Source organism: Oncorhynchus nerka, linkage group LG26 (assembly GCF_034236695.1).
Source record: "Oncorhynchus nerka isolate Pitt River linkage group LG26, Oner_Uvic_2.0, whole genome shotgun sequence".
In the NCBI taxonomy this organism is placed as follows: domain Eukaryota; kingdom Metazoa; phylum Chordata; class Actinopteri; order Salmoniformes; family Salmonidae; genus Oncorhynchus; species Oncorhynchus nerka.
The window spans coordinates 2892560-2915491 of NC_088421.1; the positions used below are offsets into that span (position 1 = coordinate 2892560).

At 43.4% G+C, this 22932-nt stretch overlaps 1 protein-coding gene across 1 annotated transcript; it reads right to left on the bottom strand.

Annotated features, from left to right (window-relative positions):
- Positions 1 to 542: 542 nt before the first annotated feature.
- On the bottom strand, positions 543 to 15978 carry LOC115110004 (mitogen-activated protein kinase 1-like). The gene is made up of 9 exons (XM_029635311.2): positions 15590 to 15978; positions 13957 to 14139; positions 12429 to 12618; positions 11788 to 11904; positions 11546 to 11660; positions 10073 to 10204; positions 9148 to 9257; positions 4720 to 4848; positions 543 to 4584 (listed from the first exon to the last, which is right to left on the bottom strand). Exons 1-8 carry the CDS (start codon positions 15790 to 15792, stop codon positions 4729 to 4731), a joined length of 1170 nt encoding a protein of 389 aa, XP_029491171.1. The 5' UTR covers positions 15793 to 15978; the 3' UTR covers positions 543 to 4584; positions 4720 to 4728.
- Positions 15979 to 22932: the final 6954 nt, after the last annotated feature.

The window sequence follows — 22932 nt, forward strand, 5'->3', positions numbered from 1 at the left end:
ATACATCAGAGAGAAGCAACAGCAAGCCTGTATGCCAGAGAAAGAATCTTTTCACTCCCCGGTATAGCATTCCTTCCTCAACTGACATGGCCACACACACAATCCAAGGTCCAGTTGAAGCAGGTGCTATAAAAAAAAGATATGTCAGTCTGGTGCCCTTTGCAACCAACCAGTAGATCAAAATGCAGGTCGGTCACTCAATCCTGCATTAGCTATTAAACTCAAGTCTAGTCTTGCTTTACCTATTCCCAAACCCTTGAAGTAAAGAGGCTGAGCCCTGTGGGAGAACATTGAACCCGTGCAGAGACATGCCAAGGAGGAAAACGAGTAGGAATTGTTGTCCAACAGGACATACAACTTGGCTTGGAACAGGAGAACTGGGGGGAGATGACGCTTATAAGCATGTTGTGACACATTAAACAGCTAATATTACTGGAAAATTCACTATCATCCTAAGATGTTTCTATAACGCTGTCCACACTGCCATTCAGTACCACGAAGAAGGACAGACCACAAGACATCAAGAAAATCAACAAACACAGTTTACCAGTATCAGGAATTTTATTTATTATATGTATATCATTTTGTTTCTTTGTTAATTGTTTAATTCATAATACCCATAGAATATACATAGACGATAACCCTCAATAGCTCATCTCTCTGACAACCTACTCATATGGCATATCATCTTCATTCAAAAAGAATAATGGGGAAAAAAATAGGTTCCATAAAGAGTGAAAACACTGCCAGTTATAGCACACCCATAAGAGAAACAAAAAGGGAAATAAAAACATTTATACAAAAAAAGAAGATACAACTCCCTTATGTGAAAAAAAGACCACCACTAACAACGATAGCAATAATAAGAACAGCCATTTAAAAAGGACATTATTTAGAAACTGGCCTGACTATGCATTTTTTTCTTCATGTATTGTGTGCGTGTGTGCATATGTGGTGTGTTTTGTGTGCAAGGATATGTGTATGCGTGTGTCTGTGAAAAAGTGAGTGATTGCGTATTGCAAAACATGGTCCCGTTGGTTCATTCGCATTGTTCTCCGTTGAGACTGGCGGTCAGTTGGGTCTGTCGCTGGTGTGTGTGTGTGTGTGTGTGTATGGGGGGAAATAGTAAAGCAGCTTTTGGTCAGAACCACAGACAGTCACAAGTATCCAAACATGCAGATAGAAATAACGGGAAAGCCTCTGGAGTGCGTTTCAAAAAGATAAAACACAGACGCAGAAGAACACATACATACTGCCGATTGGAGTAGTGTCTGCTGTCAACCACAGACTATACAGACACACACAATGAAACAGCGCGGACCAGGGTGGTCCACTGCAAATGTGTGTTAAGACACTTGACACGCACACACTCAATAAAAAGTGTGACGGGCTCCAGTGAGCTTCCATGAAAAATCTGCCCAGAAAAGCAAGCAGATTAAAGAGGGAGGAAAGAGAACAAAAGAGTAGGCTGATGTCTTGACTTAAGACTAAAACAGCTGAAAAGAACAAACAAAAAAAACAGAAGGGTTAGTGTGGCAAAGTGCAGGTGCGCTGATTGAGAAACATGATTGACTCAAGTAACCCCTCTTCCCCCAACATTTAATTTGTAATTTTACCTTTATTTAACCAGGCAAGTCAGTTAAGAACACATTCTTTTTTTCAATGACGGCCTGGGAACAGTGGGTTAACTGCCTGTTCAGGGGCAGAACGACAGATTTGTACCTTGTCAGCTCGGGGGTTTGAACTCGCAACCTTCCGGTTACTAGTCCAACGCTCTAACCACTAGGCTAACTGACAGATGTCACTCAAGCAATGCTCCTCCACTTTAAAAATCAGATCTGCTTTCATTTCTAGCCATGATTGGGGATGGAACAGTAATCATTGAGGGAGGGGGGAGGAGGAAACAAAAACAATTTACAGCAGGAAATAAGAGTAAAAGAAATGAGTAAGCAAATGGCAGCCAACCTGGGATGTGGTTTGGTAGGTCTCGGCCAATCAGAAGCGAGATAAAAGGGTGGCGGGTGGGACCTGAGGGAGAAAGCCCTTTGAGTAAAGCATGGCTGGTAATTGGGGGTGTGTGGAATGGATGATACTGCCCATATCCACGGATCGATCAGAGGTGCGTTCAGTTCGCTTTAACATTTGCTACGTTGCGCAACGGTTTGTACTGACTGACACGTTTCCCAAAAATATTCTTGAACAGACAGGCACGTTTGCTCATAACTGACAGCGTTTTTAAAGGGCAGTAGCCATGCTGATCGCGTTCCCCAACAGCATTGTGTCAGTTCAATTGAACGTCCCAGGACGTAAAGACTTCCTGAACACAGCCCTGGACTCATACTTACTCTCCGCCTCCTCTAATGGCCAAACAGAAGGATTAGGAGAGGCTAAAATGATCCCAGATCTTTAAGTAGGGCCACTTCTACCATGAATAGAGGCTTATAGCTTCTGAGGGGCTAAGGATGTGCTACGGTGAAATGAAGCGGTCCACTGTTAGATGTGAGTGGAAAATGTGACAGCAATGCGTTAAGCTCTGAGCGAAGCCCACCATGAAACACGGCAGATTAGAAGGAAACAAAGAGCAAAAATCAGCCACTAATTACCTAGACACCGTAACCGTGGCAACCATTATCAGTTTAACAAGCGTAAAGTAAATATCAGTCGTATATCTGCTGATTCTGCCTGCCACCCTCCACAACTAAATAGAGTATTTACAAATCACTGTCCTCCCTGAAACAATACCAGACACATGAAGGGAGGAGAAGGGAATGGCAAATTGGCAGACAGGAGAAATTTGAATTTTCTAATATGGTGGCAGATTTGTTTTGGGAGAAGAGAAACATACTATAGGCACCCCTCTTCAAAAAAAGATTCAGTTTTTCCTTAACCTCCCATTTAAAGGACCGGTGAGGGTCTGTGGCATGTCGCTGATCGGTGTTAGTGAGTCAGAGACTAGCACAGAGAATAGGGAATCACGTCAGAATTTCTAAGATGTGGGGTAATCATGCCTGTTCTAGGCCATGTATTTCTATCTGAAAACTCTGACGTCCTCTTTGAATAAGTGAGGGTGGAGATAAACCAGCTGTGGGTTACAGTACAAAGACGATTCAAGCCATTCCTCATCTCTCCATGCCTCCATACCACTCTACCTTCGCCACTTTGGTACATTTCAAGAATGAATGCTTGTTCATTTAGATTAACAACATACATATTTCTAAAAAAAAGAAAATATAAAACCACCAACATGCCGTTAAAACATAGAATGTTTGTTTATCAAGTAAAGAATGTCTAGAAATCAATGTTCCAAAAAACAAATCAATTCTCTCAAATATAAACTTCAAAACATACAAATACGACTCCTGACTGTTCATAAAACATTCAAATAACGGCGTACAAACCAAACCTCCACGAGATCACTCAAACAAAACCATTTATATGTACACATCTAACTGTCACCTGTCTATCTTTTCTTTTCTCAAACAATAATTCCATGGAGCAAGACAGACAGTTAAGGTGTAGGTTAATACAGTAACACATACTGTGACTAGTGAGAAAGAGATGGAAAGAACACCCGATTTACTGAGAGGGGAAAAAAGAGAAAGGGCTCACAGGGACGAGTGGTAAAATTGAGTTGGTCAGATTAAGTTCTTGCTTTTTAAACAGTACACACTCCGCGCAGAAAGCAGTAAAAGAGAAAGAGGGAAGAGTCTCCTTGATGGTGGTTAAAATGAGCGCAGAAGTACTTAAAGGAAATATCCACCCAAAACCATTAATTCCTACAATTTACAGTGTTAAATAACACTAAATGTGAGAACAATATTTTTTTGTGAACACATTTTAAATTCTGTTGTTATAATAAGGTTGGTAGCAACATGTGAAAATCTTGTGGGAAATCTGTTGCAGCTCAAATCGACAACAAAACCCACAATGCAATGCTCTCTCTACGGACCGGCAGGCAAGCTAGCTATACAATAATGGCAGAGTCAATATCAGCATGTGAAATAGTTAGTTGTAAAATTGCACTCTCACCATGTTTAACCTAGTATGACATAAGCAATAGCACCATGAAATGCACCATGGACTAAAGAGGCAGACAAATAGGAGAAATGTGGTGGACCCTCTGTTTAATTACACATTTCTCAAGGTAGGAATATCGCAAAAAATATGATCAATGGCTCATTCGAGAGAAATATGACATGTATGATAAGACGTTTTTGCGATCTAAAAGTCGAATTCCTATTAACTTCCAGTGTAGTGAGAGCGACACACCATCCAAATGTCTGCCTGTTTGAATGGCAATAGCTCAGATACACATGAAAAAAAACAACTCAGGAATCAATAGAACATTGCTGAGATGCACAAAAACAATAACATTCAGAATGGGTGAATCTTTCCTTTAAGTAGACAACAGCCCCCCCCCCCAAAAAACAGCTTCCCCGCGAAAGAAATAAAATAAAAAAAACTTTAAAATGTACATGTTTCTGGTCCTTTTTTTTGTTGTATGCTGTATATATATATGTTTTTTGTTTTTTTTGTATCTTGTCGTTTGGAGTCTCCGTGTGGCTTTGTCACTCGTCTTCAAAGCTGAAACAGATATGAACAGGAGATGAAAATGACAGGACAAAAATCACATTAAAAGCGTTGCAGAACGCCCACCTATCTTTTTCAAAGCTCTAGTAATCGTTATGGAGTGATGTGAGTGTATGTATGCGTGTGTACCTCTATGTCTCAGGAGCCCTGGTAGGTGGCCTGGAAGCGGAACGTCTCCTCAAAGATGAGCTCCTTCAGCTTCTCCTTAGGCAGGTCATCCAGCTCCATGGTGAAGGTGAACGGCTCCTCTGCTACAGGCTACACACACACAAACACAATGAAAATACTACACTGAACAAAAATATAAAAAACGCAACATCTAAAGTTGGTCCCGTGTTTCATAACCTGAAATGAAAGATCCCAGAATTTTTCATACTCACAAAAAGCTTATTTCTTTCAAATGTTGACATCCCTATTAGTGAGCATTTCTCCTTTGTGATGGGGACAATAAAAGGCCCCTATAAAATGTGCAGTTGTCACAACACAATGCCACAGATGTCTCAAGTTGAGGGAGCGTGCAATTGGCGTGCTGACAGCAGGAATGTCCATCAGAGCTGTTGCCAGAGAATTTAATGTTAATTTCTCTACCACAAGCCACCTCCGTCATTTTAGAGAATTTGGCAGAATGTCCAACCGTCCTCAACTGCAGACCACGTGTAACCATGCCAGCCCAGTACCTTCAACAGCGGAATCATCTGAAACCAGCCAACCGGGCAGCTGATGAAACTATGGGTTTGCACAAGGGAAGAATTTCTGCACAAATCGTCAGAAACAGTCTCAAGGAAGCTCCTCTGTGTGCTCATTGTCCTCAACCGCGTCTTGACCTGACTGCAGTTCGGCGTAGTAACAGAGTTCAGTGGGCAACTGCTCACCTTCGATGGCCACTGGCACAGTGGAGAAGTGTGCTCTTCACTGATGAATCCCGGTTTCAACTGTACCGGGCAGATGGCAGACAGTATGGTGTTGTATGGGCAAGCGGTTTGCTGATTTTAATGTTGTGAACTGAGAGCCCCATGTTGGCAGTGGGGTTTTGGTATGGGCAAGCAAAAGCTACGAACACAAATGCATTTTATCGATGGAAAATTGGAATGCAAAGAGATACTGTGTCAAGATCCTGAGGCCCATTGTCGTGCCATTCATCCGCCGCCATCACCTCATGTTTCAGCATGATAATGCACAGCCCCAAGTCGCAATTATCGGTACACAATTCCTGGAAGCTGAAAATGTCCCAGTTCTTCCACAGCCTGCACACTCACCAGACATGTCACCCACTGAGCATGTTTGGGATGCTCACAGCGTGTTCCAGGTCCTGCCAAAGTCCAGCAACTTCGCACAGCCATTGAAGAGCAGTGGGACAATATTCCACAGGCCACAATCAACAGCCTCACCAACTTTATGCAAAGGAGATGTCACACTGCATGAGTCAAGCAGTGGGACAATATTCCACAGGCCACAATCAACAGCCTCACCAACTTTATGCAAAGGAGATGTCACACTGCATGAGTCAAACAGTGATCACACCAGATACTGACTGGTTTTCTGATCCATGCCCCTAACTTTCTTTTTCTTTAGTGTGTCAGATGCATATCTGTATTCCCAGTCATGCGAAATCCATAGATTAGGGCCTAATTATCTTATTTCAATCGACTGATTTCCTTAAATGAACTGTAACTCAGTCAAATCTTTGAAATTGTTGCATGTTGCGTTCATACACTGAACAAAACTATCAACGCAACATGTAAAGTGTTGGTCCCATGTTTCATGAGCTGAAATAAAAGATCACAGAAATGTTCCATACGTACAAAAAACCTATTTCTCTAATATTTTGTTCACAAATTTGTTTGCATTCCCGTTAGTTAACATTTCTCGTTTGCCAAGATAATCCATCCACCCGGTGTGGCACCGGAGTGGCATATCAGGAAGCATGATCATTACACAGGTGCACCTTGTGCTGGGGACAATAAAAGGCCACTAAAATATGCAGTTGTGTCACACAATGCCACAGATGTCTCAAGTTGAGGGAGCGTGCAATTGGCATGCTGACTGCAGGAATGTCCGCCAGAGCTGTTGACAGAGAATTTAATGTTCATTTCTCTACCATAAGACACCCCTGTCGTTTTAGAGAATTTGGCAGTACGTCCAACCGGCCTCAGCTGCAGACCACACCAGCCCAGGACCTCTACATCCGGCTTCGTCACCTGCAGGATCGTCAGAGCAGCCACCCGGACAGCTGATGAAACTGATGAGTATTTCTGTCTGTAATAACGCACTATTGCGAAAAAAGAAAAAAAAATTGATAGGCCCGCCCACTGGGGAACCAGTCCCAGCCAATGTCCTGCCCAGTCATGTGAAATCCATAGATTAGGGCCTAATACATGAATCATTTGGCTGATTTCCTTTATACGAATTGTAACTCGTTGAAGTCATTGAAATTGTTGCATGTTGTATTTATATTTTTTGTTCAGTATATTTTGTTAAGTGTAATAACAGTATACAACAACTCCTAACACCTTAGGGCACTTTCACATATGATCCTGGAGCGTTTGGCACCCTGATCCGCAGGGATGCAACGATTCACCGATACGCATCAGTCCCCGATTCAAATGTTTAAGATACAACTGCATCGGTCCACGGACCCCAAACGGATCCAAAAATGCAGCATGCACCGGTCAGAAAATCGTTTCAAACGTTAAGACTTGCCGATTCACATTTGTTTGGTGCTCATATTACTTTCTACCTTCTGAAAATCTAAATTGTGTGACAACTGATGCGTCCTCTTCTTCTGTGTCAAACTAACAACCCTAGGGAATGTAACGGTACACATATTCGTACCGAACCGTTCAGTACAGGGACCTCGGTTCGGTCCGCACTGTGAACACAAATAAATTAAAGAAAATAAACACTAGGCCTATAGGCTATGCCTACGTTACATTGTATGCCTCCAGTAAATCTGAGCTGAAAAAAACAAAACATTTCAAGCTATTCCGTTGAAACAACTAGATCCTATGTGAACATTGTAATCAAAAATAAAATCTCAACTGGTGCATTTCAAACGGTCCTTTTTGTGATGCGCAGCTGGGACCTAATTTTGTACAATGGCGAGTGGTGGAGTCGATAAACCAGGAGGATTCTACATCGTTTAAAATCTCCAGTTGGGGAAAATGTTGGCTTCCCAGTAGATTATAACGGCAATGGACTGAGTATGTTGCCACTGCTCAAATACAATAGCCTATGCAGCTGCCAACACCTCAAACAGTGTGGTGAAGAAGGCGCAACAGCGCCTCCTCAACATCAGGAGGCTGAAGAAATTTGGCTTGGCCCCTAAAGACCTTAACAAAACTTTTACAGATGCAGCATTGAGAGCATCCTGTCGGACTGGATCCACGCCTGGTACTAAGCCACTGTAACTAGCCGGTTACCACGGTTACTCAACCCTGCACCTTGGAGGCTGCTGCCCTATGTACAGACATGGAATCACTGGTCACTTTAATAATGTTTGGATACTGTTTTACTAATTTCATATGTATATACTGTATTCTAGGTAATGCCATCCTACTTAACTATTGCTGTCATACACATATATATATGTATTCTACAAATATACTAAATATTCTACCCACACTGCCCATAAAGTCTATACATACCATCACATACATACACAATCTGGACTCAGACATTGCTCGTCCTAATATTTCTAAATTCCATAATTTTACTTTTAGACGTGTGTATCGTTGTGAATTGTTAGATATTACTGCACTGTTGGAGCTAAAAACACAAGCATTTCACTACACCTGCAATAACATCTGCTAAATGTGTATGACAACAATAAAATTGGATTTGATTTTGACAGGCCGATATCACCCCAGTATTCCTACCACTGGAGCAAGACGGAAACAGAAAAAAAGAAGAAAATGAATTAAATAAACACCTTGGTCTCCCCTCTGCATTCAAACAGCCCTTAGCAGCTGATTCTGACCGGGCCAAAGACCTGACAAGAGCGACAGGTATGTTAACAGCCACGGATATGAGTCCATTCTCAGTGGTTGAGAAGAACAGGGTGTTTTCAGCACCACAAGAAACTTCACCCTCTTGCACCCATTTCAATAAACAAGTAATACCCACTCTATATAACCCACTCTATATAACCCACTCTATATAAGCAAGCTGAAGTCGAAGTTGTCAATGAATTATCCAATGCACCTTGTGTTGCACTTCCCTATACATACTATATGGACAGACTGCCAGGGCTAGAGAGCTCCCTAGCAGTGAAAGTCCATCACATTAGCCCAGAGTGGGATATGAGAAGTACTGTGCTAGTGTGGGTTTTGTGAACTGTCACACGCCTATCAGTAGCCTAGTCAAACTGCGCACTGTGCCCAGTCATGTAAAATGTGGTCTATTTTTTTTAGGTGTTGTGAAAGCAAAAAAACATATTTTGTTGTATTCTCAAATGCTTCAGGAAACCGAACCAGGGTAAAGAATTTCATGTGAAAAGGGACTTAGATGGTTTCAGGACAGGGCACCTGAGTATGTGAGGGCGGGCTGCTGCAGTCATACCTCGTCAGTGGGGTCGTAGTATTGCTCCAGATAGGGATGAGCCAGGGCCTCCTCTACCGTGATGCGCTTGATAGGGTTAAAGGTCAACATGCGGCCCAGCAGGTCCAGAGCTGGAGGGAGGAGAGGAGGGAGAGACGGGGTGTTGTTAAAATGTCTCGAACAGTCATTCTGATTCCCAAGTAAAAGCCTTTTGAGTTACTAAAATAACACCTATATTGGTTTTGGATAGAAATACTCAACATTTGAGAAAAATGTAACTTCCCCCTCTCATGGCTAACTACCAGGAAGTTTGAAAAGACAGGCTGAGTGAGTGGGGAGCTTACATTCATGAATTCACCTTGACTGACAGCTCTTTGAAACACTTACGTCAATCAACTTGGATGCAGTGTCGCAGTAAAATAATCTCAAGCTCATTTTGTGATACACAAAGCAACTCATGTAAAGCATGATTTTTACTGTTCATGACCTTTAAACGGATAGTTCAATGGATTACCCATAAATACCACAATCCCACATGAAAGGGAAGGAGACACCTAATGTGACCATTTTAACTAGGTTGAAGTCTACTTGGTGAACCAAAGCTCACACCCGAGTTGGAGAACAGGGACCGCTAGTGAAGTTGGGAAAAGGGAAAGGTGTGTATGCATGGTAATGCTTGCAAATGTATTTGAAATCTGAATGTCTGCAATTTGTGTGTGTAAACATATGAATGTGTGTACATGCATGTGTGAAAAAAAATTAACAATGCTGTTTTACTTGCCTTTCTTGCACGAAACATTGCACTGACTTTGCTGATTGTTGCATTATTGAGGAACAGTTTAATTACTATGACAGTCTTACCTAGTGACCCTAAGATGAATGCACGAAGTCACTCTGGGTAAGATAAATGACTATAATGTAATGTAATAATGTGTGTGTGTTCTACCCTTGCTGTCCGCCTTGGGGAACAGCTTGTTCCAAGGGATCTTGGGTTTCTCAGGCAGAGACTGCAGGTAGTTCCTGGCCTTCATGTTGATGATGCAGTTCAGGTCATCCGGAGTGGGAGAGCCAAGGATGCCTGCACAACCAATCACACACTTTACACCTGGGTCCTGTTCAGTAGGACACAATGTAGCAAACAGTTGAAATGCTTTGAAACTGGAAACTAAAAATTTGACGTTTGGTCACACAACACAATGCCACAGATTGTCTCATGTTGAGGGAACGTGCAATTGGCATGCTGACTGCAGGAATGTCCACCAGAGCTGTTGCTGGAGAATTTAATGTTCATTTCTCTACCGTGTCGTTTTAGAGAATTTGACAGTACGTCCAACCGGCCTCACAACCACAGACCATGTGGAACCTTGCCAGCCCTGGATATTCAAATTCCTCACCTGCAGGATCGTCTGAAACCAACCACCCGATGAAACTATGGGTTTGCACAACCAAAGAATTTCTGCACAAACTGTCAGAAACCTTCTCAGGGAAGGTCATCAAGCGTCCTCACTAGGGTCTTGACCTGACTGCAGTTCAGCGTCGTAACAGAGTTCAGTGGGCAAATGCTCACCTTTGATGGCCACTGGCACAGTGGAGAAGTGTGCTCTTCACCGATGAATCCCGGTTTCAACTGTACCGGGCTGACGGCAGACAGAGTCTACGGCGTCGTGTGGGCCAGCGGTTTGCGGATGTCAACAGAGTGCTCCATGGTGGCGGTGGGGTTATGGTATGGGCAGGCATAAGCTACACACAACGAACACAAGCTGAAAATATCCCAGTTCTTCCACAGCCTGCACACTCACCAGACATGTCACCCACTGAGCATGTTAGGGATACTCACAGCGTGTTCCAGGTCCTGCCAATATCCAGCAACTTCGCACAGCCATTGAAGAGCAGTGGGACAATATTCCACAGGCCACAATCAACAGCCTCATCAACTTTATGCAAAGGAGATGTCACACTGCATGAGTCAAACAGTGATCACACCAGATACTGACTGGTTTTCTGATCCATGCCCCTAACTTTTTTGTAAGGTATCAACAGATGCATATCTGTATTCCCAGTCATGTGAAATCCATAGTTAGGGCCTAATGAACGTATTTCAAATGACTGCTTTCAATATATGAAAGTTAACTCAGAATCTTTGAAATTGTTGCATGTGGAGTTTATATTTTTGTTCATTGTTTATAGCCAGTTCAGGTAAGTCCACGCTTCTCACAGACAGAAGCCAAAGTCAAGGATATTTCCAAAAGGTATTTCAGAAAAGAGCATTCAGCAACTCATGCAAAAAGTTTGAGCGAGGGTCACACCCTACTCCCTTTATAGTGCACTACTTTTGACTAGGGCCCATAAGGCTCTGGTCAAAAGAAGTGCACTAGCTAGGGATTAGGCTGCCATTTGGGTCACAACATGTCTCTCTCACCCAGTATGTGGTTGAGCTGGTCCAGGTAATGCTTCCCAGGGAAGATGGGCCTGTTGGACAGCATCTCAGCCAGGATGCAGCCCACTGACCAGATATCAATGGACTTGGAGTAGCCCTGAACAACACACACAGAGATAGTGTGAATGTGAATTCATGCGTTTGTACTATCAAAGAACTAGGAGTAGGCCTGACAGAGAAAACATGGTCCACAGACATGGAATCAATGCACAGTCCACACACACCTTGGAGTTGAGCATGATCTCGGGGGCCCTGTACCAGCGCGTAGCCACGTACTCTGTCAGGAAGCCTGTGTGGTCATGCTCTGGGTCAGCTATCCGTGCCAGCCCAAAGTCACAGATCTGACAGAGGAGGGTCGTTAAAATACAGAGAAGCATGCAGAAACATACAAAAAACTTCCACTTAAGAAACATTCTGCAATAGAATCAGCTGAATAAATACAGCCCTGTCCACGCCAGCAAATCCCCACTAAGCCCTCTTCTGGTTATTGAGTAGATCATTATCTTCACACAATGGATCCTACCCATTGGTTAACGGTTAGATTTCCCCACTCCCTAATGGTTATGATTGGGTGATAGTTAGTGTTACCATGGGCGTATTCATAAGTGTCTCAGAGAAAAAGTGCTGATCTAGGATCAGGTGCCTCCTGTCCATTAATTGACAAGGCAAAACTGACCATAGAACAGCACTTGTACTCTGAAACCCTTTATAAATATTGGCCCCGATCTTAGATTGATGGATAGGGGGTATCTAACTGTGCCTTGAGGTCGCAGTTGGAGTAAGTAGTAGTAGTACTGGAGTTATTGTGTTGGGGTTAGCAGTATTATAGATATAGCGTTAGTAGTAGTATTCTGGTTATTATTACCTTGAGGTCACAGGTGGTGTTGATGAGCAGGTTAGAGGGCTTGAGGTCACGGTGCAGCACATTGGCAGAGTGTATGTACTTCAGGCCTCTCAGGATCTGGTACAGGAAGTAGCAGGTATGGTCGTTGCTCAACATCTGGGTCTTCAGGAGCTTGTACAAGTCTGTTTCCATCAGGTCCTGCACTATGTAGCTGGGAAACAAGAGGCTAAGGAGCCTAACAAACAGAGGGACCAAATCTTAATCCTAACCCATGTAATTCTGTTAGATCTAAGGTTGTAAAGGTCTGTCTCCATGAGGTTCAGCACCATACGGCTGGGAACCAGCAGGGGGTGCCATTCAAAGGGACAAAAAAGGACGAGGAGACATGACAGTTAACGCACTACGGGCCAACTACCACATATCCATTTGAACATGACCGTAACCAATTCCATGTATTAAGTGTGAATTTCTTTTTAGTTTTAGAAAGCATAAAGGCCTTCACACCCATTGTAATAACGCGTATCCCACCCCGGTATTGCTAACATTTACTTAGGCGCAGGTCCAACGAATTTGTTTCTTTTCCATAGCATGGAATTATAACGTTGTTTCAACCTTTGTTTTCATCAACCTAGGAACAAGGAAATACTGCACTCATGCAAAACATTTAGGGACTGTACGTTATTTATAATAAGGGATACTTGGAGAAAATCAGACCTCTGAAATTAAAATGGATGGCCCTCCCTTCAGTAAAATATATTTGCACCCGACCCTCCCTGAACACTTACAAAAAGTGGCCCTCCCCTATACACAAAATAATAATTAAACAAAGTGGATAGCAGAGGATATGCATAACGTTTACCCTCACTCCTAAGACCGACCAGACCTTAGATATGCCTTTTTGAAAGAGTTTTTTGTTTTGTAAGCATTACATAGAAACATAGCAAATTTGATAGTGCGCAGGGCTGCTGACCAGAAGGTTGTGGGTTTGCAGACCACCGCAGGACAAGGGCAGGGGTGAAAATACCCACTTTATAATAAATGCATTGCATAAATCTATCATGGTATTTGCGGGTCTGAGAAAAAAATAGCCTTTGATAAACCCATTTCATGCAAGTCATTTTACATGACTGGAGACAAGCAGAATATATTTGTAATACCACACCAGAGCATGAGCTGAGTGGAGCCATGCTTGCATAATTTTGCAGTGAGTGGAAAGGATGTAAAAAAATTCAATAAATGAGCGTTGGCCTTCTCTCCCTGTCCAATTTCGATCAGGGTACTGTTGAGATCTGGGCATGCTCTACCCAGCATATTTGGGTTCCTAGATCACTATTATTTTAATTAGGTCTATTCTGTTGTATTTATTTAGCCGACCACACCACTAATAATGTGCAGAGATCACGCACAGTGAGCCAGCCAGTTTCACCATTTGCCTCTGTCTCTGATTCAGATGGTTTGGGTTAAATGCAGAAGACACATTTCAGTTGAATGCATTCAGATGTACAACTGACTAGGTATCCCCCCTTTCCCTTCCCGGGTGAAAGAATACACGTCCCTCATGCACTCGATGCGGCGGGCCCTCAGGATGTCGTTGATGCCGATGATGTTCTCATGGCGGAACCGCAGCAGGATCTTGATCTCCCTCAGGGTACGCTGACAGTAAGTCTGGTGCTCAAACGGACTGATCTTCTTAATGGCCACGCGAGAATCCGTCATGCCGTCATGGGCCGAGCTGGGTGGGGTGGAGGAGAGATAGGATGGGGGGGTAGAGAGTGATGGGCAAGAGAGGGCTCCAGTTACAACCAGCACAATAAGCCCAGCACATTGCATGACATGGCAGTTCTTGATAATAGTGAAACCTGAGCATGAGCACAATGAGACAACTAACTAAGAGGAACCATTGCAGAAGAGGGGCTCATATTGAATTATTGAAGTGTGGCTATATTTAACAACTTAGAAAATATAACTGTCAAGGAAATGTACAAGTTAAAATAAATATTCCGTCTATAGACCATTTTGATTACATTCAGAGTGTGGTGTGTATGCTATGGTGTGCCCTAGGTAGTTGCACATTTGGTGACAAATGTCAAGTATGAAATAATGGTGTAACACTTTACCTTGCCATTGTTTAGATAACTTGGATAAGGCAAGAAGTGTTTGCCATGACACGCAAGGCAAAACTTGCTTCTCTGACATGACATGCAGTATCAGTTTATCTACCTCTGGTAGGTGGTAGATAAACTGTTGATACTGCATATAGCTGGGAGCTGTGAAGTGTGATTTCCTTTACCATAAAAGGATCAATGACAACATTTGCAATCGCGCTAAACGCAATCTTTGATCTTGCGTAAACAATTCTCACCCGCACCTTGTGCACGGTGCAACATTGCACAGAAAACCTCGCGAGACATTTTCTACAAGAAAACAAGTGGTATTGTCACTGATTAACTAACCAACGAACTATTTAGTTAGCTACCGGTAACTAACTAGCTAGTAACAGTTGGCCCATCAAAAAACGACTCACGCGGTGTGAACGATGAACTGTTTATACTGTATCAAGATTACAAAGACCTGCGCAGTCACTTCCTCCCACTTCCTGTATTGAAAAAGATTTGGCAGCCTCATAATAACCACGCCTATTAGCGACTTAGCTAGTTAGGTGGCTAATTGTAAGATAACGTTGTTAGCTAGCAAGTTAGCCTGAGTTGCGGTTATAATATAGCTAGTCAGTTTCCAACTAACTAGATAGCTAGCGTTGTTTGCTACAAAATGACGTATAAACTAGATTTTTCATTTTATGCTATTGTGAACATTACTGGGATACACTAGGTGGGCATCAAGACATACTAAAACCACAATGCGTAGCTAGCTAGTAGCGAATTACCTACTAACCTAACTAATGTAGCTAGCTAAGTGAGCCAAACGCTGGCAATCTGTTGCTAAATAGCCAGTTAACTACGTAGAAATAGTGTATCACTACCAGTGGTAACGTTAAGTGCAATTGAATACACAAGGGTATGCGCAGAATTGTGCGTTTACAGCCAGATGGTTGTTATTATGTCAATTAATAGGCGATATGAGGAGGCAGTGAGCTCGCCAACGCCTTCAGACGAAGCTTAGTTGGCTTGTTTTTTATACTGAAGTCAACGTTTTTACGGCGAACATCGTGTATTTTCTCTTACCAAACCATTCCATAGGCCCCTTCCCCGATGTACGAGAGGTTGACATAGCGGGGGCCAACGTCAAAGTTCTGCCCCTTTACCACCTCCAACACGGGCTTTATCCCCGCAGCTCCAGTCGCTCCCTCGGGCGCAACAGCCCCGGCGGCACCAGTATTCGAGCCTGTGGCTCCAGCCGCCGCAGCACTGTTGCTCGAATCCGCCATGATTCAATCTATAAATCTACTATTTTCAGTCAATATTTGGGAGGGGGCCTAGCGCAACTCAAAAAAATTGACTTCAGGTTGATAGAAAGGTTAAAAAATATTTCCTTGGTTCGTTTCGTTGACGGATGAAGACGAGTCGTTCAGGGCCCCCCTCCAGTGTGTAAATGGATTCGTTTCTAGTTCTTCTTCGTAGTCTTCTTTGCTTTGGACTTTCAGCAGCGTTTGACATCCCAACTGTGACGCGATACTGCCACCATCTGGATGGCAGGCTGAATAGAAAAATTAAAACTGAACCCAAATAAAAGTGATTCAACGTGATGTTGATTGTGATAACAAACTTTATTTTCCCCACACCCAGGACATGTTTAATTTATTTTTACCACACAATTTACATTTACATTTGAGTAATTTAGCAGACACTCTTATCTAGAGCGACTTCCAATTATTGCATTCATCTAGTGTGGCACAGCAGTCTAAGGCACTACATTTCAGTGCTAGAGATGTCACTACAGACCCTGGTTCAACCCAGCAGTGGTGGAAAAAGTACCCAATTGTCATACTTGAGGAAAAGTATAGATACCTTAATAGAAATTTGTAAAAGTAAAAATCACCCAATAAAATACTACTTGTCTAAAAGTATACAGTTCTAAATATACTTAAGCATCAAAAGTAAATGTGATTTCTAAAATATACTTAAGTATCAAAAGTAGAAGTATTAATCATTTTTAATTCCTTCTTTTAAGCAAAGCAGATGGCACCTTTTTCTTGTTTTTAAAATGTATGCATAGCCAGGGGCACACTCCAACACTCAGACATCATTTACAACAGATGCATTTGTGTTTAGTGAGTCCGTCAGATCAGAGGCAGAAGGGATGAACATGTGTTGTCTTGATAAGAGTGTGAATTGGACCATTTTCTTGTCCTGCTAAGCATTCGAAATGTAAGGAGTACTTTTGGGTGTCAGGTTAAATGTCTGGAGTAAAAAGTACATTATACATACCCAGTAATAATAAAATCCTCCTTGTTACCTACAATATGGAAACTTAAAACGTTGCAAAAGTGAAATTGTTTATTTTGTTTATGTTATGCAGGGATGCACACACACGCACGTGCACGTGAGCACAAACACACCTGAAGAATCCTGCTGGGGAGAAGTGGAAGCAAATGGGTCTTCATCCTCATGCTCAGGCAACATTTGTGAAGACACCTGTGTGACTGAGGAAGTGGATGGCTCCTCATCCTGAGGCTCTAAGATCATTTCTGAAGAGGCCTGTGTGACTGAGGAAGTGGATGGCTCCTCATCCTGAGGCTCTAAGATCATTTCTGAAGAGGCCTGTGTGGCTGAGGAAGTGGATGGCTCCTCATCCTGAGGCTCTGAGATCATTTCTGAAGAGGCCTGTGTTACTGAGGAAGTGGATGGCTCCTCATCCTGAGGCTCTGAGATCATTTCTGAAGAGGCCTGTGTGGCTGAGGAAGTGGATGGCTCCTCATCCTGAGGCTCTGAGATCATTTCTGAAGAGGCCTGTGTGGCTGAGGTAATGGCTCCTCATCCTGGCCAGTGCCAGAGGGTGCTCCAAAATATTTCAGAAGTGCCCCTGAATTTCCATTGAAATACAGTATGAGTCTGACTACCTAAATACGTTTGTTGCACAATTAAATATACATGTCATTATGCACAATTTATCAAACTTACAGAATAGGATCCAAATGAACCATTTAACCTCCATGGCTAATTCTAGACATAAGACACCCCGAAAGACTCAATATATCACAAAATATACAAAATATCAGCATAATATAGACGTATTTTAAGTTAGCCTACAGCATTGGAAATTCCTCTTAATGAGCTCAGGACCTAGTCAATACAATCACAGAAAACCTTTATGATGTCACCTCAATGAAAATGAACCAAATCAATAATGTGCTAGTTAGGTTGTAATTGTTTTTGCTGCAGGCTACACACATTATCATGTTGCAACTGTGTGTAATTATCTCCAATGTTATGTAAACTCGTTGGACAGAAAACTATATTGCCGCCCTATGTGTAATAGCATAGCAAGCAACATAGCAACATAGGCTAACAGACATAAGTGTTATACTAGCCTATTTCATTACATGCATAATATTATACTCATAAAGAGATGACATAGCTGCATATCTTTTATCTTTTGCGTGTTTCTCCTCTTCTTCTTTCCTCTTCTTCTTACCAGTGCAGACTGGTTTTATATTATTCTTAACGATCTTGCACAAACCAGAACAGAAATGCAACAATATGTCTTTGAAACTATATATTCACAGTATTATGAATTAATTGTGGTTTATTTGGTAGCATTTCACAGTGTGATTGATTTTACCAATTGCCTTAGTACTGTAGAAAGTTAGAGGTGCGCTATTTGATAGATTCCTGCGCTCCCCCTACCTCGGGCTTCCAGTGGGGAGACCGGAGATCAACCAACCCCCACCCCTCTCCCTATCTCGAACCTCTGAGTGGGAGACCTTCCCAGGCAGTAGCTTGCCTAGCTCACAAACTAGAATCAGGACGCCCACTCGGACAAGGTTAATTGACCCACAGTCCTACACAGTGACATGATATCATTGTCGTGACAAGCAAATGAGCGATAGAAAACCGATCGAGCACCATTTTGGGGCGGCATTTGTCACCACCATTTTGGGGCAGCATGTAGCCTAGTGGTTAGAGCATTGGGCCAGTAACCAAAAGGTTGCTAGATCAAATTCCTGAGCTGTCAAGGTAAAACTCTGTCATTCTGCCCCTGAACAAGGCAGTTGACCAACTGTTCCTTGGCTGTCATTGTAAATAAGAATTTGTTCTTAACTGGCTTTCCTAGTTAAATAAAATGCTTTTTTTTGTGCCGCCGCCCCCAGCAAGATGCTGCCCTGGGCGGCTGCCCGTGTCGCCCATTCCTACATTTGCCACTGGTGGGTAGGATAACCAACCGACGTTCCCTCTAAATCTAAACTGCTGTTCAGAGAATGCGGCGCAGCTCGCACGGGACTGCCACGCAGAAATATTAGCCCACGGAGAGAAGCAAGAGATTTAATTTCACTCAACTGTCTAGAGCAGTGGTCCTTAACCGGCGACCGACTGGTCAATCTCCAAGGCATTCCTAGTCGATCGCCAAACATTTCTGTAAACAAATTAACTATAATGACTCCACCTTCACCTCTCCTCACCTCGTTGCAGCGATGAGACCATTTCGATATTAAGGAGGGGGAAAAAGCCGTGTGTTCCTTTTGTTGTTGTTGTCTTGGGCTGTTGGTGGTAGATGCACCCGATTCAGCTGCCCTGCGCGCCGGCTATGCGAACTGTTACCATTTTGAAACCATTTCATAGAGTCTAGACTGAGGTACAAACTCTGCATTCCCGGCGGGCCCAGAAAGCAAATTAAGCGCACTGTGGGTCCGCGGGCTAATCAGCGGGCTCAGATGACCGTGTTTGCAGTGATGTAGCAGGCATAAAAGAAAGCTACATAAAAATTGATATATATATAATTGACATTTCAAAACGTTCAAAACCATGACTAGGGAGAGGCTGTCAACGAATACAGCAAAGATATGCTGGTTTTATGAGTGAGTTCATGTGAGTTCATGTTTACGCAACATTTAGTATTCAACACATGTATCAGCCATATAATGCGAGTTCTTCCCATTTTCACTCAGCGCTATAACAAGTCCTGCAGAAGTAATACATTAGTAGGGAAGGGTATCTATAGGCGTGCGTTGTTGTTGTTATTATGAGCGACTTGGATCCTTTTTTAATATCGAGGAATATTTCACTTTCTCTGTTCATAGGAGTAACAACATGAGACAGAAATACTGGGGTGCAACTCGAGTTTTGCCATCTGGAAGATGGTGTCCCTTTTTGGTAGTGAGAGCACAGTCTGCTGCTCTCTCCCTCCATTGAGACTGAACATAAGATGCAGGCATCATCATCAGCCCAATAAAATAAAAAGCAAATTATTTAAATGTATGCTCACTCAGCTGTGCTTCACCTTTTTTCGGCAAGACAGATCTTCCAAAGGTGAGGGAGTGTCAATCTTTACCAAGGATCACTTTCAGTGCTCGGTTGTCTCCACCAAGTCTGTCCCCAAACCATTTCATTTCCTGGTTTTAAGCATTAAACTTTCAAATAGCTCTTTGCTGACTGTTGTCCTCCATCAGCACCGGCTTGTATCCTACCTGGCCTAAGCTCTCCCCTGGCCCCTTACACTAAGTCTGAATTTGTCCTACTAGGTGACCTAAACTGGCTATCGTTCAGGCAAATGAGAAATAAGTGCACTCAGGCTATCTGGAAGGCCAAAGTTAGTAACTTTAAGGAGCAGTTCTCTCTCTGTGGGTCTAACCCCAAGAAGTTCCGGAAAAGACCTGTAGAATAAACCCTCCTCACAGCTGCCCATGTCCCTTAATGTTGAGGATGTGGTTGTTACTGACAAGAAGCACATGGCTGAACTATTTAATCACCACTTCATTAAATCACGATTCCTATTTGACTCAGCCATGCCTCCTTGCCCATCCAACATTTCCTCATCTCCCACCCCTTCTAATGCGACTATCCCCGATGCTCCTCCCTCTTTTTCCCCTGCACCGCTACAAAGTTTCTCCCCGCGGGCGGTCACTGAGTCCGAGATGCTAAAGGAACTCTTTAAACTTGACCCCCAAAAAACATCTGGGTCAGATAGTTGAGACCCTTTCTTCTTTAAGGTTGCTGCCCCTATCATCGCCAAACCCATCTCAAACCTTTTTAACCTGTCTCTCTTTTCTTTGCTTGGAAGGCAGCTACAGTTCATCGTTTATTCGGGGGAGATCAAGCTGATCCTAACTGTTATAGGCCTATTTCTATTTTGCCCTGTTTATCAAAAGTGTTGGAAAAACTTGTCAATAATCAACTGACTGGCTTTCTTGATGTCTATAGTATTATCTCGGCTATGCAATCTGGTTTCCGCTCAGGTTATGGATGTGTCACTGCAACCTTAACGGTCCTCAATGATGTCACCATTTCCCTTGATTCTAAGGAATTTTGTGCTGCTATTTTTATTGACTTGGTCAAAGCTTTTGATACAGTAGACCATTCCATTCTTGTGGGCCGGCTAGGATTATTGGTGTCTGATGGGTCTTTGGCCTGGTTTGCTAACTACCTCTCTCAAAGAGTGCAGTGTTATAAAGTCAGAAAATCTGCTGTCTCAGCCACTGCCTGTCACCAAAGGAGTACCCCAAGGCTCGATCCTAGGCCCCACGCTCTTCTCAATTTACATCGACAACATAGCTCAAGCAGTAGGAAGCTCTCTCACCCATTTATATGCAGATGATACAGTCTTTTACTCAGCTGAACCCTCCCCGGATTTTCTGTTAAATGCTCTACAACAAAGCTCTCTTAGTGTCCAACAAGCTTTCTATACCCTTAACCGTGTTCTGAACACCTCCAAAACAAACGTCATGTGATTTGCCACAGGTGTTAATACTACTTCTGAGGGTTTAGACCTTGAGGTAGTCACCTCATACAAGTACTTGGGAGTATGGCTAGACAGTACACTGTCATTCTCTCAGCACATATCCAAGCTGCAGGCTAAAGTTAAATCTAGACTCGGTTTCCTCTATCGTAATCACTCCTCTTTCACCCCAGCTGCCAAAATAACTCTGATTCAGATGACCATCCTACCATGCTAGAATTATGGAGACATCATTTATAGATTGGCAGGTAAGTGTGCTCTCAAGCGGCTAGACGTTCTTTACCATTCGGCCATCAGATTGCCACCAATGCTCCATGCTCCAAGTCCATTTATTTAAGTGGCCAGAGATTTGAGTCTGTATGTTGGCAGTACCCTCTCTATGTTAGTGATGGCTGTTTAACAGTCTGATGGCCTTGAGATAGAAGCTGTTTTTCAGTCTCTCGGTCCCAGCTTTGATACACCTGTACTGACCTCGACCTTCTGGATGATAGCGAGGTGAACAGGCACCAGCTCGGGTGGTTGTTGTCCTTGATGCTCTTTTTGACCTTCCTGTTACATCGTGTGCTGTAGGTGTCCTGGAGGGCAGGTAGTTTGCCCCCGGGTGATGCGTTGTGCAGACCGCACTAACCTCTGGAGAGCGCTGCGGTTGAGGGCAGTGAAATTGCCGTACCAGGCGGTGATACAGTTTGACAGGATGCTCTCGATTGTGCATCTGTAAAAGTTTATGAGTGTTTTAGATGACAAGCCAAATTTCTTCAGCCTCCTGAGGTTGAAGAGGCGCTGCTGTGTGGGTGTACCATTTCAGTATGTCTGTGATGTGTATGCAGAGGAACTTAAAACGTTCCACCTTCTCCACCACTGTTCCGTCGATGTGGATTAGGGGGTTCTGCCTCTGCTGTTTCCTGAAGTCTCGTCATTGTTGGTAATCAGGCTATCACTACTATCACTGTAGTGTCGTCTGCAAACTTTATGATTGAGTTGGAAGCATGCATGACCACGCAGTCATGGGTGAAGAGGGAGTACAGGAGAGGGCTGAGAACGCACCCTTGTGGGGCCCCTGTGTTGAGGATCAGTGGGGTGGAGATGTTGTTTCCTACCTTCACCACGTGGGGGCGGTCCGTCAGAAAGTCCAACATAGCTTCTGTGTGTAAATCAGCTAGAAAGATGTGTCGGCATCGAGTAATTGTCTCTGGCCCCCTCCCAGTTAGGGGGAGTGATGAGCTCTACAGCAGAGTCTCACAACTCAATCGCTGGTTGAAAACTGTTTTCTGCCCCTCCCAAAAGATAGAATTTGTAGATAATTGGCCCTCTTTCTGGGACTCACCCACAAACAGGACCAAGCCTGACCTGCTGAGGAGTGACGGACTCCATCCTAGCTGGAGGGGTGCTCTCTCTCTCTTATCTACCAACATAGACAGGGCTCTAACTCCTCTAGCGCCACAATGAAATAGGGTGCAAGCCAGGCAGCAGGCTGTTAGCCAGCCTGCCAGCATAGTGGAGTCTGCCACTAGCACAGTCAGTGTAGTCAGCTCAGCTATAACCATTGAGACCGTGTCTGTGCCTCGACCTAGGTTGGGCAAAACTAAACATGGCGGTGTTCGCCTTAGCAATCTCACTAGGATAAAGACCCCCTCCATTCCTGTCATTATTGAAAGAGATCATGATACCTCACATC

What these genes read in the sequence shown, in the direction of transcription:
- LOC115110004 (XM_029635311.2), bottom strand. Translation starts at nt 15,792, where the DNA reads ATGGCGGATTCGAGCAACAGTGCTGCGGCGGCTGGAGCCACAGGCTCG. An exon ending in CCAGCTCAACCACATACTGG is followed by an intron (nt 10,205 to 11,545) that starts GTGAGAGAGACA and finishes TTGGTTGTGCAG; the next exon opens with GCATCCTTGGCTCTCCCACT. An exon ending in ACTACGACCCCACTGACGAG is followed by an intron (nt 4,849 to 9,147) that starts GTATGACTGCAG and finishes GTGTGTGTGTAG; the next exon opens with CCTGTAGCAGAGGAGCCGTT.